This window comes from Moschus berezovskii, chromosome 3 (assembly GCF_049115385.1).
Source record: "Moschus berezovskii isolate FMDL1 chromosome 3, NW_MosBer_1.0, whole genome shotgun sequence".
Classification (NCBI taxonomy): Eukaryota; Metazoa; Chordata; class Mammalia; order Artiodactyla; family Moschidae; genus Moschus; species Moschus berezovskii.
In genome coordinates, this window is record NC_142462.1 from 120,018,389 (window position 1) to 120,037,679 (window position 19,291).

A 19,291-nucleotide genomic window follows, 5' to 3' on the forward strand; every position below is an offset into this window, starting at 1 on the left:
CGTTCGATTCCTGGGTTGGGAAGGTCTGTTGAAGAAGTGATGGGCTACCCACTGCAGTATTCTTGGGCTTCCCTTGTGGATCAGCTGGTAAAGAATCTGCCTGCAATGTGGGAGACCTGGGTTCAATCCCTGGGTTGAGAAGATACCCTGGAGAAGGGAAATGCTACCCACTCCGGTATTCTGGCCTGGAGAATTCCTTGGACTGTATAGTCCTTAGGGTCATGAAGAGTCAGATACGACTGAGTGCCTTTCATTTTCTTTCTTTCATTTCAAGGCCAACAGGGGTATCTTGAAATATAGTATATTGATAGGTAATTTAAGGTCTAGTAAGGTCAACATATCAGGAAACAACTATCATTGAAAAGGTAATTTATTATGAAAGTTCTGAAGAGGAGAGGGCAGGTCCAGTCTGGGGGGATGGGGAGGGCAGAGAAGGAGGGGAGTGGATGGGAAAAAGCCTTTTCTATGCTTTCCACAGGAAGGAACGGGTGAGGCCAAGTAAGCTGGTTAACGATTGGCTAGTTTGAATTGTTTCAGAGGCTCTGGGACAGGGGTTGTCCTGGACAGGACAGGGCTGTCCCTGGTTGTTTGGTACCTGACCCTGGAGTCATTAGGGCAGGTGGATAGTGATCTAGAGGGTGGGAGCCAGAGAGAGGAGATAGCTAGGCTGTGGACTCTTGACTGTTTGGCCTGTATTTGAAGAACATCCTTAGGAACTGGCTCACTCTGGGAGACATCAGCAAGTCCCCACATGTCAAAACGTCAACATACAGAAAACAGAAGACATGGTAGTACTGAGGGGAAAGTGGAAGCTAGCCCTGGTAGCTCTGAGAAATTTCCAGGATGTTGACACCTCTTTAAGCATTTCCCTTGTATGTATATGAATTGTTTATCTTTTCCTAAGTATTGAATAAATTACCAGGAAAACAGTGCCTCAAAACACATCACTAAATCAACTTACCATCCCTTAGTCAATTTGGTGATGAAATTTGGATCCAACACTGACAACAGTGTTTTCTTGGAACTAGAAGTAAATTTAACTGAGAAATGATTTTAAAAATCTGAAATAAATGTTGAGACTAATTATTATTAAGAAATGCTCTAGGGGATTTCTTGATGTCTGGTTCCTTCCTTCATTTGTGGAATATTTATTTAGTACTTATAGTTTTAGATAGTCTTTTCCTTAGCAGAAAAATAGATTGTGTATGATAAAAAACTGTAGAGCTATTTTCAATAAACTAATATTATCACAAAGAACACTGGTCTAATTTATCTGACTTTTTGATTTATAAAAATGAATAAGAATAGCTACCATATGGATGTATTTTATGCTAATATTTAATGCTAATGGTCAGAAATTGCTTATTACCTCTGTATTTTCAGATGTATCAGAGCTGTAACCCTGTTCTGAAGTAGATCACTCTGATTTTTTGATGTCCTCTGTGTGTAAATGACCATTTCCCTTAAATGCATTCAGCTAAAAGGCATATATATATATAATCAAATGTTTTAATTGTTGACTTATTAAAAATAATTTCAGAATGAGTAAAATGAAAGCATTTCATGTTTTAAACTATGTGTTTATATCAGAAATATACAATGATGGTATTGATATAAGTACGTGTCACTAGATCATGTATGAGTCTGCTCTCAGAGAATAGACTGTGTTGCTCCAGGTATGGTTTTGAAGGAAGGTGAGAACAGAGGAATTCCACTTCTGCATGTTGTCTCAAATATCAGTGATGTTTAAATCAGTTTAAGAAGTGTTTATTGGGATTTCCCTGGCAGTTCAGTGGTTTAGACAAGACGATGTGCTTCCACTGCAGGGGTCATGAATTTGACCCCTGGTTGGGGAACTAAGATCCCACATTCCCTGTGGTGTAGCTAAACAGTAAATAAATTAAAAAAAAAAAATTAATAAGAGAGAAGTGTTTATTGTGTTAAGAAATACAAAGTAGAAGAATCCATCTGGAGGCTGTACCTTAGAAAAGCTTAAATTCCACAGAGGAAATCAGATCCATAAAGAGATAATTTCAATATGAGAAGTGGTATGATAAAATATCTAAGGGTGATGTGTGTGTGTTCAGTCATGTATGACTCTCTGTGACCCCATGGACCATAGCCTGCCAGACTCCTCTGTCTGTGGGATTTTCCAGGTGAGAATACTGGAGTGGGTTGATATTTCCCACTCCAGGGGATATTCCTGACTCAGGGATCGAATCTGCATTTCCTGCATTGGCAGGCAGGTTCTTTACCACTGAGCCACCTGGGAAACCTCTGTGAATGAGGGCTTTTTACACAAGGGAATTTGTCTAGTAGGTAAGCTTTATCTGAAGCTTAGAAGATGCTTAAATAATAATAAGCATAAACATAGTTTTATTTTTTAATAGCTCTTCATTGAAGGAAGTGAATTTAGCAGGAGGAAATGAAAATTAAATTAGGTGAAATTAGCAAAGGATCCAGGAGGTTTACAAGGAGAAAGGTGGTGATAAAATGCAAGAGTGTTGGGAACACAGCTCTATCCCTGAGGGACCTGCAGGCCACATTGAAGAGTTTTTCAGTAGAAGAGTTTATTTCAAAAGATCTTTTTAGCTTCTGTATGGAGGATGGAGTTAAGGGTAATAAAACTGGAGGGTGGAAATTGCTCATTCACGATGTTAATGCAATGGACTGTATGTGAGGTGATGGGAACATGGTGGGAGTGCATATAAAAAGTCAACTATGTGTTTGAAAAACATGGATGTACTAAATTTCATTAGACTTGGAACTAACAGAATACAGGTCCCCAAGACAGGGAGGAGCTAAAGAAAGGCCCAGAGCTCACCTAGAGTGATTGTATAATGGATATAAGGCCTGGAGGAAGAATTATGTGTTGAGCAAGTAGAGTTGGACATGCCTTTGGAAAGGCCATGTAGATATGAGTCCAAATGTTATGGATAAATGATATCAGACACCTCTGATGTGATTATTGTTGCTCTGTCATGAGCTATCACGCACTTAAGGGCAAAGCGACACATTTTAAAGAGAAATATTGCACAAAATGTGAGATACTGACCTTCCTGAAAGAGCCTTTACAGTTTTTATTTTGTTTTATTCTTCCCCAAGTAGAAGTGATTTTTTTTGAAAGTCTGTCTCTAGATTATTTTTCAAAGGATTTGAAGAAGGCTTGTTTGCTCCTGTTACTCTAAATTAGCTGTTATTGACCTTTTGGAATCTATTAACTATTTATTTATATTTAAACCACAGATATATTGAATGAAAAGGGCAGCAGGTTAGAAGAAGGAGATTAATCAAGTAGAAACAGCCTGCATATGTGATGAGATGGACAAGGTTCTATCCCAGTTAATGTCTATCAATTAGATAACACCAAGTCAAAAATAATGGCATGAATTTTTTCCCTCCACCACAGAAAATGTAGCATAAAATCACCATTTTTTTTCTTTAACAGTTGAAACCTTGGCTATATTAGTAGCTGTGGCACCAAAATGAATCAGATTCTTGAAATTTCTTCCATTCTTATGATTCAAATTGTTAAAGAAAAAGTTTAAAATAATAGTGTTTATTGTACTTTAATGCACTGAATAAAAATGACAACATGCAATCATTCAACAAATACTTAATGAATATAGACTAATGCACTGTTCTAAGTACTGAGCTTTTTTTGTTGTTATTCAGTTGCCAAGTCGTGTCCGATTCTTTGCAACCCCGTGGACTGCAGCATGATAGGCTTCCCTGTCCTTCACTGTCTCCCAGAGTTTGCTCAAACTCATGTCCATTGAGTTGGTCATGCTGCCCAACCATCTTATTCTCTGTTACCATTCTCCGCCTACCCTTAAATCTTTCCCAGCATCAGGATCTTTTCCCAGAAGTGAGCTTTTCCAAATAATATGTTAGGTAGAAATAAATGCTGTGAAGAAGAAGGGTGGTGAGTGAATATAGAGATGAAAATGGTGACATGGTATTTTGCAAAGAAAGGTCAACATATCTAGAATATTGACTACATAAAAAGAGACAAAGAATATGTAGATTTGCATCTATGTAAAAGCTGGCAAAACTAAGCAAATTCCACCTTCTAGTGTTCTTGCCTGGAGACTCCCAGGGATGGGGGAGCCTGGTGGGTTTCCGTCTATGGGGTCGCACAGAGTCGGACACGACTGAAGTGACTTAGCAGCAGCAGCAGCAGTGTATATCAACTTTAGTTTCAGAGATGTATTTCAAAGTCTTGAGTGTGACTTGGGTATTTATATACATTACATAATGTTAGATTTCATAGTAACTCATTAACATGCATCTCTACTGATATCTTTAAGCAATTAAAGTGCTTTAATTAAGCATTTTGGAAATTGAAAGTAAGGAAATAATTATTCCTGTGCTCAGGAATCTCACTGCAAGAATGTTCATTATAGAAATGTTTGGATTTGTAGAAAACCACAGATAACTTAGATGTACAAAAAGTATTTTGCCATCTCTGTGATATGATTATAACTAAATTGACTTATTTTTGTATTTTATATGACATAAATTTTTACAATGAATACATATTAATTTTATGATAATGAAACAAAAATTACTTTAAAATATTAAGCCCTATGCATTATCACATAGATAAATATTAACAAACACTTGAACGTATTTAAGTAGTAATCAGTAATCACTTAAATACATATTAGCAATTATTATTATGGCCTTTAAAATTCGCTGTTTATGCAAAAACATTTGATTAAAATGAAAAAAGCTTCAAAATCATTGCAAATCTTTATGAAATAGATTAGGTAATTTCATGAGTTTTTATTCTTTTTCATTGAATAATTTATTTATTTTGTGGAGGAATGGATCATATAGATGATAACTATATTTATTTGTAGAAATTGTATCGTGTATAAAGTAAAAAAAAGAAATAGCTGCAAGTTTCTCAGTGCCATGCTACAGTGAAATAAATGGGGGTTCCTTGGGAAAAGGGCTGCTTGTAGGTCTGGGGCAGAAAAAATGCAAGATGAGCTTAGGGCATCATATAGTGGCAGAAAGAGAGAAGAGAAAAGAGAAAGCAAGAGGGTGAGGAGGACTCAGAAAGGAGCAAGAGGTGGGGAGGGAAGGGGAAAGGGGAGGGAGGGGGCTGAGGTGTCAGAAGAGAAGGAGGGGGAAGGAGCAGGAAGGGCAGGAGAAGGCCACAGGGGCTAACTGATACACGCCTGATAGGCGCCAACCACAAAGAGCTTCCAATGGCTAAAATATGGGACCATTTGAGCAAGCATTGAATTAAAGTCAAAGAAGAAATAAACATGCACAGTCCCATAGTTATATGAATACATGTTTGAATGAATGAATTATTGTTGTCAATCGCTAATAAGTCATGTCTGACTTTTTCTGACCCCAGGGCCTGCAGCACACCAGGCTTCCCTGTCCTTCACTATCTCCTGGAGTTCACTCAAACTTGTGTCCATTGAGTCGGTGATGCCATCCAACCATCTAATCCTCTATCAACCTCTTCTCCTCTTGCCCTGAATTTTTCCCAGCATCAGGGTCTTTCCTAGTGAGACAGCTCTTCACATCAGGTGGCCAAAGTGTTGGAAAGAATGAATAAATATAAGAAATCTTACTTATAGAAAAATTCTAAATAATATATGTAGCTACTCCCCACTCCAGGAGGTGGAACTTAATTCTCCTTACCTGAAACGTAGGCTGGACTTGGTGACTCGGTTCCCCAGATGAAGTTTAGAAAGTGGAAAATAGTCACTTTGCAGTGAAGAGGCATGGCAGACATCACCTTGATCAATATCACTTCTGAAAAGTCATGTTGCCATCATGCCTCGCCAGATAGGGAGTGATGAAGACGCCAACTCTGGGATTTTTTTCCCCAAACGATACCAATCTTGTCCTAAGAAAACTACAGACCAAGCCTGACTGAGAAGGATTCTACAAAATATAACCTGACCAGTACTCTTCTAAAGTGTCAAAGTTGTGAAAGACAAGGGACGAATAAGGAAACCTCATTGATTGGAGGAGGTTCAGGAAACTAAGTAATGAAAGCTGGACCTTGAAGAAGGGTGAACTCCAAAGAACTGATGTTCTTGAACTGTGGTGCTGGAGAAGATTCTTGAGTCCCTTGGGCAGCATGGAGGTCAAACCAGTCAACTCTAAAGGACATCAACCCTGAATATTCACTGGAAGGACTCATGCTGAAGCTCCAATATGTTGGCCACCTGATGCAAAGAGACAACTCATTGGAAAAGACCCTGATGCTGGAAAAGATTGAGGGCAGGAGGAGAAGGGGAAGACAGAGGATGAGGTGGTTGGATGGCATCACTGACTCAATGGACATGAGTTTGAGCAAACTCCCGGAGATAGTGAAGGACAGGAAAGGCTGGCGTGCTGCAGTCCATGGGGTTGCAAAGAGTCAGACACGACTTTTGATGATAACAAACATGAAATGTGAGATCCTGGACTGGATCCTGGAATAGGAAAAGCAAGCAAACAAATTTGTGACAACTGGTGAAATCCAAATATAGTCTATATTTCAGTGAATAATGATATATCTAACATGTCTTGGGGATTCTCCAGTGGCTGAGTCATAAAGAATCCACCTGTGATGTAGGAGATGTGGGTTTGATCCCTGGGTCAGAAGATCCCCTGGAGAAGGAAATGGCAACCCACTCAAGTATTCTTGCCTGGGGAACCTCGTGAACAGAGGATCCTGGTAGGCTACAGTCCATGGGGTCACAAAAGTATTAGATATGACTTAGTGACTCAACCAAAACAACCAAGTTATGTCTCAGACTTCACAAATGTACTCAGTTATATAAAATGTTAATGTTAGAGAAAGTTGGGTGGAGAGTGTGTAGGAACTCGCCATTGTATCTTTGCTACTTTTTTTAAATCAAAAATTATTCTAAAATAACAAGTGTATTAAAAAGAAAACTGTAAAACAGATTCTCATTGAAGAAACCAGACATCCAAATGATCATATATTTTAAGCTAATTAAAATCCTGATTTGGAAGAAAACAATGAGATTAAAAAAAAAAAAAACATAGTGTTCTGTAACAAAACTATATGGACTCTGATCCTTCTGTGTATCTAATTGTCCCCCACCAAGCTCCTCTGTCCATGGGATTTTCCAGGCAAGAATACTGGAGTGGGTTGCCATTTCCTCGTCCAAACTACATATATACAAAATAATATAATCAGAAATGTAAGTGGTTATTTCATGAAAATAGAATTGTCCCTTTATTTTTCTCATTTAAACCTTCCTATTATTCTAAGTTTTCTATAAGGAAATATTTGAGAGAAAACAGGAAGACAGAAGTATTTCCTAAGTATTTATTTGTTTATTTTGTGGTGTTGTATACAAATACATTTTAATGTTTTCAATTTAATAGATTAAATTATATTTCAAATTATATACATTCTTACTTTATTGTAAGTACCTTGCTGCATGAAGATCATTAAAATATATTAATTTACTAAAATGTTCAAGTTTCCACATTATAAATACATTGCCAGAAACACATTTTGAATCATAATTAAATGAAACTACATTCTCCTTTCTCTTTCCCTTCCCCGCCCTCTCTCTAAATACATACACACACACACACACACACACACAGTCACATATATGGAATAATATATAGATCATTTCATGCATTAGACAGAGAGAGAGATAGATAAAATCTACTAAGATGTACCAACCTGTTACCCAGTTAACACTCTGATCGCTTATTTTGGGGGTTCACTTTCTACATTCTCTGGAAATGTATTAATTTCTTATTGTTTAAGAATATTGTTTAATTTCTTTTTAACAATAAACATATATTACATTTGTAGTAAAAATTAGCAAAGGCACTTTTTAAAACTGTAAAATCTTTAGATGAAAAACACTTTTCCAAAATATCTCATCTGAGTGTCTACAAACTCAGAGAAACTAAAGGGTAAGTAACAGTGAAATTTAAAAATAAAAGCTTTCTCTACCATGATGATTTGATGAATCGGGCACACTCCAACCTGAGTTATTGTTAGAAACAAAATCATGGACGCACTCTGATTTTGCATTCACTTTTTGACTAGCCAAATAGTTCAGATTGCTTAAACAGCTCAACCACACATTTAATCACTGCAGAGAAAACTTTATTCTAAGGAGTGAAAAGCAATCAGGGTAATAGGGGGAAAAATGTGGCTTGTCCCAAAATAAGCACAACATATTATCAGCTGTCAAGTGAAATTGTAATGTATGTTGCAGGAAAAATAACTAAACTCTGATAGATTTTTACAATATCTCAGTCTCTTAAGTGTATGGTGCATGTTTATGTATAAATTATATACCATAGATTACTTCCAGGAATTTGTAGTTTCAAAGCCAACTCTGAGTTCACATCCACATGCTAATCTTGTGCAAGCATTTAACCCATTCCTGAAGAACAGCTTTGATGTGGTAAGGTGAGAGACCTGGATCAGAGAGCACTGTATGTTTTTCAGCTGACCACTGACCACCTGAAAGATGAGATTTGATCCTCATGAATAACATTTCTTCATGTTTTTGTTAATATCCTAGGACTGTCTGAAGAAAGAAACCATGCTCATCCTTCCTGTCACTTTTTTCATTTGCATAAAACTAAGGAAGAAAGGCATCAACATTTGTATAAATCACTGTTCTGTGCCCAAAACTGAATGTAGATTTTGAGTTAGGAGAAAACATAGGAAGAGTGTATTCCTTCCTCTGTCTAAGCTCTGGGAACATTTACTTCCTAAGAGATGAATGGGGAATGTTTGTTGTCAATTAATATATGTTGGGGGTATATAAAATGATGATGTGTCTGTTATTCAACTTTCACTGATATGAAACTGACTGCAGACTTACTTTCTGGGATTCAGAATTTACTCCCTCCTTCTGACTTTTTTGTTTATACACTTTGCAAGACAAAAAGTAATTTCTGCGAACTGCTGGATTATAAATTCAACCTGGGATCTGATAATCAGATTCCACTTTTTCTCTGTTTTATCTCTCATCACAGATGATAAAGATAGTGCAATTGGAATTCAGCTGTGACAGTATAGATGATTAAGCTAAAATCTAATTGGCTTTGCAGTGTTAGCAGAAGCCAAAATTTAATGTCTGCTTTTTTTCCTCCATAGTAAAATAAACCTCTGTGATTCACAGTCTCAGAACAGAATTCCGTTGATTAAGAAAGTCTTTTTATGGCTGTATAAAGTCTTATAGTAAATAATTGACTGTGAGAATTAAAACAAAGTTCTAAGTTATGTTTTTCCTTGTGAACTTTTTAGAATGCAATGATTCTCTGAACTGTCACTTAAAATCAGAAATGGTTTTGCTAAAAAGATATATCATATTTTTAAAATATTCAAAGTCTATTGATTTGAAGGAAAAACTTAGAGATACTTTTAAGCAATATTTGAAATAAGTGTACTCGTGACAATTCACTTTATGGCATTAGTTAAGAGCAAAACTTATGCTGGCAAATACTGCACAGATAAAAGAGCAAATATAACCTCTGGTAGCTCTGCTCCTACCACCATGATATAGCCGGAGCCGGCTATCGTTACTGTTACCACGATCCAAAATATCCCCCAGGCTGACTGAGCTAACAAGAGAAGAGGGTGTGTGATGAGAAGATGTTCGTGTCAGGTTTTCAACTTGCTGTTAGTTTTTCTCCAGTGTCTGTCTCTCTGGGTTCTCTGGCAAATCTTACCCCAAACTAGAGGCAGGCTTCATCCTGGCTTATAATCCTGAGATAATTAGAGCTATTGAATGTGATTAGGTTTCCAGTGTGACTAGGTTTGACCAAGAGACATGAATTTGATCCCTGGGTTGGGAAGACCCACTGGAGGAGGAAACAGCAGTCTGTTCCACCAGCATTCTCTCCTGGAAAGGGCAGGAGGAGCCTGGCGGACTGTTGTCCACGTTGTCAGAAAGAGCTGGACACAACTGAACACACACACCGTCATCATTTTTAGAGCCAATGCGACTCGGTTTTCTACAACTTAAAACTAAAAGCTGAAAGTATTTTTATTGAAAAAGGTCTGATTAGGGTGACTAAGATTCTATTTGTACTTAAAATTTGATCTGAATTATTGCAGTTCACCACTGACCCATTCTGTGGGTTGGCGACCCACGAACCAACAGTGCATAATAAACAAGATCATTTCATTTTCTATTTCTGGTGTGAATAAGAAACAGTTACTATACTGTTGCCCACTATACTCTGTTTCTGAGGGTGGGTAAAAGTTGTTCATACTTTGTAAAGGTTTATAGAATTTCATGTTTTCAATGAAATTCCTAAAGATCAAACTACAACTATGCACAGCATAGATTAGATTTGTGTTCTTCTAATCATATATGGGTGAGACTGTCTTTTTTCAGAGTAGTTGAGAACATGGGCAACACACTTCTCTATTGGAAAGCCAAGGGTTTAATAAGGAATTTGAAACAGACATGAACCCTAAGAGCAAGGGATAAAGCAAGTTAAAGTTCAATTTACTACAAACTCTAGGTACTACCATAAAGTTTACTGAAAATGTAGTAGAATATAAAAAACATTAGAAAATGAGTATACCACAAACTCTGCCTTCTAATCCTTTATTGTTATGTCATAGAAAAGAAAATTTGTTACCAAAATCCGTATTTAAAATCATGAACACTTAGCCTCGTTTAAGAAGGAAAATATTAAAGTCTCCTAATATCTCAGGGATTATATTTTTACTTTTTCAGGTAAACTCCCAATTTCTAAGTCAAAATTTTGAAGCCTATAAGTCAGTGATGGAACTTCTGTTATTAGTATGACAGTTGAAGAGTTTTAAGTTGTTAAGGGTTTTCTATCATCAGTCTTTACAAGTCCTGTGTCCACTTCAGGACCAGAACAAAACAGAAAGAGAAGGAGAACCCAGGACTAAAGAGTTTTCTAGAAAAACCCCTTTTGTCCTTTATTCAGTGCGGACACTCATTGGAAGATGATAAACTTCACACTGAAGCTCAACATACAGTAACAAAGCTAAAATGTTGTTTCTTTCTTCTTTTAGGGGCTGATGTTATCAACTTCGATGGCCATGTTGTGTTACCATATAGATTCAGAAACAAGAAGATGAAAACGCTGAAAGATGTCATTGCCTTGAAATTTAAAACCTCTGAAAGTGAAGGGGTAATCTTACACGGAGAAGGACAGCAAGGGGATTATATTACTTTGGAACTCAAAAAAGCCAAGCTGGTCTTCAGTTTAAACCTAGGTATGTTCTGATTTTTGGCACCATTCCTTCCATTTATTGGTATCCCTGTTAGTTAAATGCTAATGGTCTTTAATCCTTAAAATGTAAATTAAAAGAGTTCACATTATGTTGTTGTCAATTCATTTTTAATTCATAGTGCTTGATATATATTTATATACATGCTCATTTCCAAATATGTATTCAACACCTCTTCTATCCAGTTACCATACTAGCATCTGGCGTACAGCTGGGCACTGTATCATCTATTATTTAAAAACAACTAAATCAGAAGATATGACCTCAAATACTGATGAGTAGTATGAAATCAATTAAATAAGCTTGACATAATAAAGGATACTGTATAGGCAAGGGGGTAAATATTAGAATATGTAGTGAGGAAAGTCCTCTCCAAGAAGATATTCAGGATGAGGTTTCAGTGATGACAAAAACAAGACCTGAAAATATCTGGGACAAAGCAGTTGCGAAAGGATCATGAGACTAAGACCCGATCTGCCCAAGGAACAAGATGAGGAGGCTAGTATGGGTATTCACAGGATAGGAGAGGAAATTAGATGGTATTTTAAGAATGGGAAGCTGTTGGTAGACTTAAAGTTATATGGCCTCATGATCTTATTTTTAGAAATGTACTGAGACTTCTGTAAAAGAAAATGCTTGCATGAACAAGAGAGTCACAGCTGGACTTCTGCCTGGTGTAACTGAGAGATCACCACTGCTTGCAGAAGCTGGCTTAGGGGAAATGTAGAAAAATAGATTCACCTGGGAGATGGGTTTGGTTGTAAAGTTAGTATGGTTTGTAATTAATCGAGTATGGAGTAAAAAAGAAAGGGAACATATAAAGAATAACCCTAGGGTATGGCTTGAGTTCCAAATAGACATTTGTACCATTTTTAGAAATACAGAAAGCCTTATTTTCTCTTCAGTTCCTTCTAACGGAGGTGTACTAATTCTTTCCAATAGAGAAAGTCTAGACATCTGTTGGAACATGGTGCATTTTAGCTGCCTGCTAGTCATCAAAGTTGAGATTCTATTAGGGAGTTCCATGTGTGATATTGACAGGAGAAGGTGCTACATGAAGCCCGAGGAGAAGAGACAGTGAATAGGAGGAAATATGAGTATATGGCATCAGAGACCAGGGAAGGAGAAGAGCCTGTCCCTTATGGTCTACCGTATTGAAGTCCCCTAAAATGTCATTTAAAACAGAAAAGTGAGGTCACTGGCCACGTAGTAGTTACTGTTGATCTACACAAGAGACCTCTTCAAGAAAATTAGAGCTTCCAAGGGAACATTTCATGCAAAGATGGGCTCGATAAAGGACAGAAATGGTATGGACCTAACAGAAGCAGAAGATATTAAGAAGAGGTGGCAGGAATACACAGAAGAACAGTACAAAAAAGATCTTCACGACCAAGATAGTCACGATAACGTGATCACTGACCTAGAGCCAGACATCTTGGAATGTGAAGTCAAGTGGGCCTTAGAAAACATCACTACTAACAAAGCAGGTGGAGGTGATGGAATTCCAGTTGAGCTATTTCAAATCTTGAAAGATGATGCTGTGAAAGTGCTGCACTCAATATGCCGCAGATTTGGAAAACTCAGCAGTGGCCACAGGACTGGAAGAGGTCAGTCTTCATTCCAATCCCAAAGAAAGGCAATGCCAAAGAATGCTCAAACTACCGCACAATTGCACTTATCTCACACACTAGTAAAGTCATGCTCAAAATTCTCCAAGCCACGCTTCAGCAGTATGTAAACCGTGAACTCCCAGATGTTCAAGCAGGTTTTAGAAAAGGCAGAGGCACCAGAGATCAAATTGCCAACATCTGCTGGATCATGGAGAAAGCAAGAGAGTTTCAGAAAAACATCCATTTCTGCTTCATTGACTATGCAAAGCCTTTGACTGTGTGGATCACAATAAACTGTGGAACATTTCTGAAAGAGATGGGAATCCCAGACCACCTGACCTGCCTCTTGAGATACCTGTATGCAGGTCAGGAAGCAACAGTCAGAACTGGGCATGGAACAACAGAGTGGATCCAAATAGGAAAAGGTGTACGTCAAGGTTGTATATTGTCACCTTGCTTATTTAACTTATATGCAGAGTACATCATGAGGAACGCTGGGCTGGAAGAAGCACAAGCTGGAATCAAGATTGCCGGGAGAAACATCAATAACCTCAGAATTCAGATGACACTACCCTTATGGCAGAAAGTGAAGAGGAACTCAAAAGCCTCTTGATGAAAGTGAAAGAGGAGAGTGAAAAGGTTGGCTTGAAGCTCAACATTCAGAAAACAAAGATCATGGCATCTGGTCCCATCACTTCATGGGAAATAGATGGAAAAACAGTGGAAACAGTGTCAGACTTTTTTTTGGGGGCTCCAAAATCACTGCAGATGCTGATTGCAGCCATGAAATTAAAAGACGCTTGCTCCTTGGAAGGAAAGTTATGACCAACCTTGATAGTATATTAAAAAGCAGAGACATTACTTTGCCAACCAAGGTCCGTCTAGTCAAGGCAATGGTTTTTCCCGTGGTCATGTATGGATGTGAGAGTTGGACTGTGAAGAAAGCTGATCGCCGAAGAATCAATGCTTTTGAACTGTGGTGTTGGAGAAGACTCTTGAGAGTCCCTTATACTGCAAGGAGATCCAACCAGTCCATTCTAAAGGAGATTAATCCTGGATGTTCATTGGAGGGACTGATGCTAAAGCTGAAACTGCAATACTTTGGCCACCTCATGCGACGAGTTGACTCATTGGAAAAGACTCTGATGCTGGGAAAGGTTGGGGGCAGGAGGAGAAGGGGATGACGGAGAATGAGATGGCTGGATGGCATTACCGACTCTGTGGATATGAGTTTGAGTATACTCCGGGATTTGGTGATGGACAGGGAGGCCTGGCGTGCTGTGATTCATGGGGTCGCGGAGAGTCGGACACGACTGAGCGACTGAACTGAACTGAACTGACTCTCATTAAAATAAAAAGAATAGTAGTTTTATTGTCATCAGTTAAGAAAAGATAAAAAGGGTACAAATGACTATTTTATGTATAGTCAACTAGAAATGAAGGAATCTGAAATAATATGCTGATTAGAGAATGAGTTGAAAGTCAAAGAAGGAGTTACTATTTTGTTTTGGGCTTTCGTTGTTGTTTCTAAGTGGACAAGCCTAATCATTTTTGTATTTTGATAATGTAGTTAAGATTTACTTAAAACTAAAGGGAAGGTCCAGAAGACAGATACTGACATTCAGAATTAGAGTTTATGCAAATCAATAATATATCTATCCTCTTCTTGCTGGCCTAAAATTTTCAGAATTTATTCGAGTTGTTTGAAGGGCATCATATATTCTACATTTTTATGTTTAGTGATTTTAGGATTCTATAAAGATTTTGTAATCTAAATTTTATCAGTAACTAAAATTTGCATGTTAAATGCATCCCAATGGAAAGCTATAAAACTGAAAATTAGAACACAAAGAGATCCTGCCTACTTGATTTTCTTATCAACATGGTTCTAACTTTCTTAAATATGGCTTGTTTCCCATATATTAACTTTTATTACTTTGAAAATCAGTAGTTTACTAAAAAATACAACTTCAGTTAGTTTTTTTCCGTTGATAGTACTTAATATAGTGTCTACAAACATTATTCTTTATTATAAAACTTTTCACATTCAAAATCTTATAGAAAAAAGTTTCCATAACAAGTAAACTATCCAAAAACCCTGATTTTAAAATTGTACAAAGATATTTAAATTTTTATATTAAAATTGTAAAACAAAAATGCATGCCAAAACCTGGGAAAATTCAAATAGAGAAGTTTAATGTCATTCTTGAATGAAAATTCATTCCACTCTATAACTGTACTAAGACTTTAGGAGAAAATATTAGCAAAAATTATAAGGAAAACTCATTGAAGAAAAATGATAGTCTATAAACACCAAATGCTCAATCAAGCTATCTATGAAAGAAATATACAATAAAATAATGATTCTAATTTTTTCAAGCAAGTAAATAAATTTTTTAAATGATAGTATCTGTATCGGTGTGTTATGCAATTAAAAGGATTCTTTGTCCTAAAAATATTTCAAGAAAACAATTTAATAATATATCTTCAGATATTTTAATTTTCTATATATATTGATTCAGTAATCATAAAGAAATAATAAGAAACAGCTCTAGAATTTCTGTCCAAGGATGTATACTTTGCAATATTAGTTACAATAACAAATATTAAAAGAAAAAAGCTTAACAGATAGAAATACATTGGTATGTGTTTAAAATATCTGTGAATAATTTGGGGGATATTGACAGGCATTAAATTAAAGCAGTAGGCAAACTATAAATGTTATATCAATATTTTATATGAATATGAATTATATGATTATATTTATATAATTTTTTAAAATGTCTGGAGGAACTAGACCACATTATTTTTCGTGGTGGAAATGAGTGATTAATGCTTTACACATTAATTCTTTATAAAGTTGGATCATATCTAAAGTAATTAATTTTTCAAACTTTTCTCCTCTTTTTTTTTAAAGTGAAACACACAGAGTAGCCTTTAAAAGCCGCTGGGCCTTGTAAGAGTGTGATGCTACTATTCTGAAACAAGAACTGATCATATGGCCTCATACAAAAAGATCGTTACCCTGTCATTGGAAAGCAGTTTATGTAGAGTATTATTGACAAATTTATGACAACCACGGAAAAACATCCACTCAGATATCCACTCTCAGTCTTAATGCTATTTCCTTACTACTGGCACATCTACATACCGCTTAGTCTTCTAGTCTAAATATTTAATGTAAGAAAACTGAATGTATTCGTTCACTTAAACTTATTCTTCTTTTCTTTCGTCCTCTCCCATCCCTATGTACCTACACAGTCATAATCACAGTCACAGGGAAACATTTGATTTCATCACCAAAAGGAAAAAAATTCATACAGGAGATCCATAGAAAATGTCAGCTATAGGTGTATTAGCATCATAAATATGAAAAAAGGAAATAATTCTTCCGTCAATTGTGTGTTTATTTTATTTCTATTATGCTATTTATTCTGAAGCAATAGTCTATTTTATAGCATTTAGTTTTGCCTGACCATAAAAAACAATGCTTCATTAGACAAAATAGAAAATGGTATAAAATATGTAAACAGCATCCAGAGATGACCTCAATAAATATTTCAGACTCTCACAATCTTCCACTCTTATTTATAGTCCTGTTTCTATGGAGATCTTATTTCAAAACTGAACTAATGCTACATATGTAATTTTGCAGATTTTTATTTTAAAGTATAACTTGAGTAAATTTTCCATGACATTAAATATTATGTTGTGCTTAAGATTATGGCTTTAGGAATCAGAAAATATTTGTCATGCTGTATTTTCTTGACCAATAATAGTAATAATAACAACAATAATAAAAATTAACAGGTAACTTTTTAATGAACATTCACTGTATGTCAGGAAATAAGTTCTTTGCTTATATGGATTAATTTCATCCTCACAGCAACTTTGTAAAGCAGGTACTATTATTTTTCCCTTTTTACATATGACCAAAGAGAGGCTCAGAGAGCAGTCACCTTGGCCAGGATCATGGAGCAAACCAGTGATAGAACAGCATCAGAATCCAGGGACTCTGGCTCCAGAGCCCACAGGGCACTGACTTCATAAGGAATATACCAAACTTATCAGAATTCATGGCTCAGTAATTAAAAAATAAATAAAACTCATGGTTTTTAAGGGAACAGAGATTTTTCCATCTCTAATAGCTTTTATGTAGTTTGAATATGCGACTTAAAAATAAGTATTATTCCATGCTTTATTACATAGGTTGTCCTATGTAAACTCCAGTAGACAGAGATGCCATAAAAATGTCTGCCCATGGTGTAGTAGATGACATAGAGTTCTGGTGTCTTTACCTGGTTCCTTTTCCATTCACGTGATTCAGGAAGCAACCAGCTTGGCCCCATATACGGCCACACATCCGTGATGACAGGAAGTCTGCTGGATGATCACCACTGGCACTCTGTGGTCATCGAGCGCCAGGGCCGGAGCATCAACCTCACCCTGGACAGAAGCACGCAGCACTTCCGCACCAATGGGGAGTTTGACTACCTGGATTTGGACTATGAGGTAAACCTGAGGATGTGTAAATTGTCATGCATCAAGTGACTGCTTCAGTTTCATGTTGTCTTGTTGAATTATTATTAATTGTATACCTTCATATACCAGTTTCATTTTATTCTCCAGAGAAGACTTAAAGCTTCACAACCTAATTTATAGGTAATTTTATTACATTTTAAATTGTTAATGAGTTATTGAAATATTTTTTAAAACTTGGAACCAAAGTAGCATGTATTTGAAGAAAAGGACCATTTATTATGTTATCAGAGCCATTTAACAAAACCAGAATAAATTAAGTCATAATCTTTCTATTGGTAATTATAAATTGCTTGTTATTGATAATATACAATATGTTATGTACATGATTGCCTAATATTTATTAGAAAACATTACATAAGGAATCCTACATTAAACCATTTATAAATTCATGACTATAGATAATTCCTTTGACAAGTTCTATTTTCTCAGATATAAATGTCATAAAATAAATAAAAATACAGACTATTTTAAAGAGACTTCATAAATAAAAGGATATTTTTTACCTTCCAGATGACTAAAGATTAAAAGTAATCAGTGATCATATTGGTCTGGTAAAAATATATATTCTCATAATACACTGAGAGGCATATAAAGTTTTTTTTAAAATAAGTTTTTGGAGAGCAATTCAACTTTAAAGTGTCCATCAAAAATGTTAATCATAAGTAGGAATAAAAGTTCTGTAAAAACAGGTTCATGACTGGGACACCCCTATGACTTTGCTGTGCCATTTCAATGTGCCTTGGTCCCAATGTTGAAATTACAGATATATATATACACACACCACATTAATGTGTGCTATTGATTGCTGTTGTTCAGTTGCTAAGTCACGTTCAGCTCTTTGCAACCCCATGGACTGCAGCATGCCAAACATCCCTCTCCACTATCTTCTGCAATTTTTCAAACTCATGTCCATTGAGTCAGTGATATTGATATCCACCCATAAATCTCTTAGAACATAAAATGTACTTATCATAAAATAGTATGTGAAAAGTCAGGATTTACAACTATATTTTTTATTTTCCTTATATGTTTAAATAGTTTCTAATCTAAATTTTCTGTAATATGAATACATTACATATATTTCTAAACATAATTTTAGAATGGAATATGCAATATAAATTTTGATACAGAGACTTTTATTGACATTAAAATAAATTTAAGGTTATCAGGGAATAATTACCCCCCAAAAAAATCTCTTTAAAGTGAAAATGATTGTTGAAAGGCAAAGAATGTGAAAATTCCCCAAATTCCTATCTTCTCTAAATTAGTATTAATCTTGGCTTATGTGACCTATCTCCTATTGTCTGAGAGAATTTAAAGATGAATTATTCATTCTCCATTAATAAACTTTGAAGTACTCTAGAAGAGGTAAGAAATCCTAAAACATTAGCAATGGGCAAACACAATTTCAATTTTCAAAAAAAACAATTAAAAATTTGGGATCAATATCCCTGTTGAGTTTGCGGTGAAATCTATGAATATTCATGCACACACAACGCCTCCTATATGGTCAGCAGTTTCATCAACACTTCAGAGCCCTTCTAGATAGAATACCATGTTTGAGAACCTCACCTGTGGACCAAAATGCCTGAGACATATTTGTCAGGGAGACATAGAAAGAAATTTAAATTGACTAAGAGAGAGTCAGGAGAGAGCCAACGTACTTCTCTTTGTAGAGCTACTGCCCAATTACTTTCCTCAGATACTGCAATTATCAACAGATAACGCACATGAAAATGCTTGGGTCCATCTTTGTATCTCAACATGATGCAATTTTGGAAAAAATCAAGTGTATGAGCTCAAATTGGAGCCATTAAGCGTGGGTTAGTCCATGAATCAAGGCAAATTGGAAGTGGTCAAACAGGAGATGGCAAGAGTGAACATAGACATTCTA

At 36.1% G+C, this 19,291-nt stretch overlaps 1 protein-coding gene across 1 annotated transcript in view; it reads left to right on the forward strand.

The window, feature by feature from the left end:
- The window catches only part of CNTNAP2 (contactin associated protein 2), a 1,655,962-nt gene that overhangs the window by 336,309 nt on the left and 1,300,362 nt on the right, over positions 1–19,291 (forward strand). The window contains exons 5-6 of the mRNA XM_055420199.2: positions 11,027–11,230; positions 17,183–17,367. Of these exons, the coding sequence (XP_055276174.2) occupies positions 11,027–11,230; positions 17,183–17,367 (389 nt within the window). The remainder of the gene's footprint in view (positions 1–11,026; positions 11,231–17,182; positions 17,368–19,291) is intronic.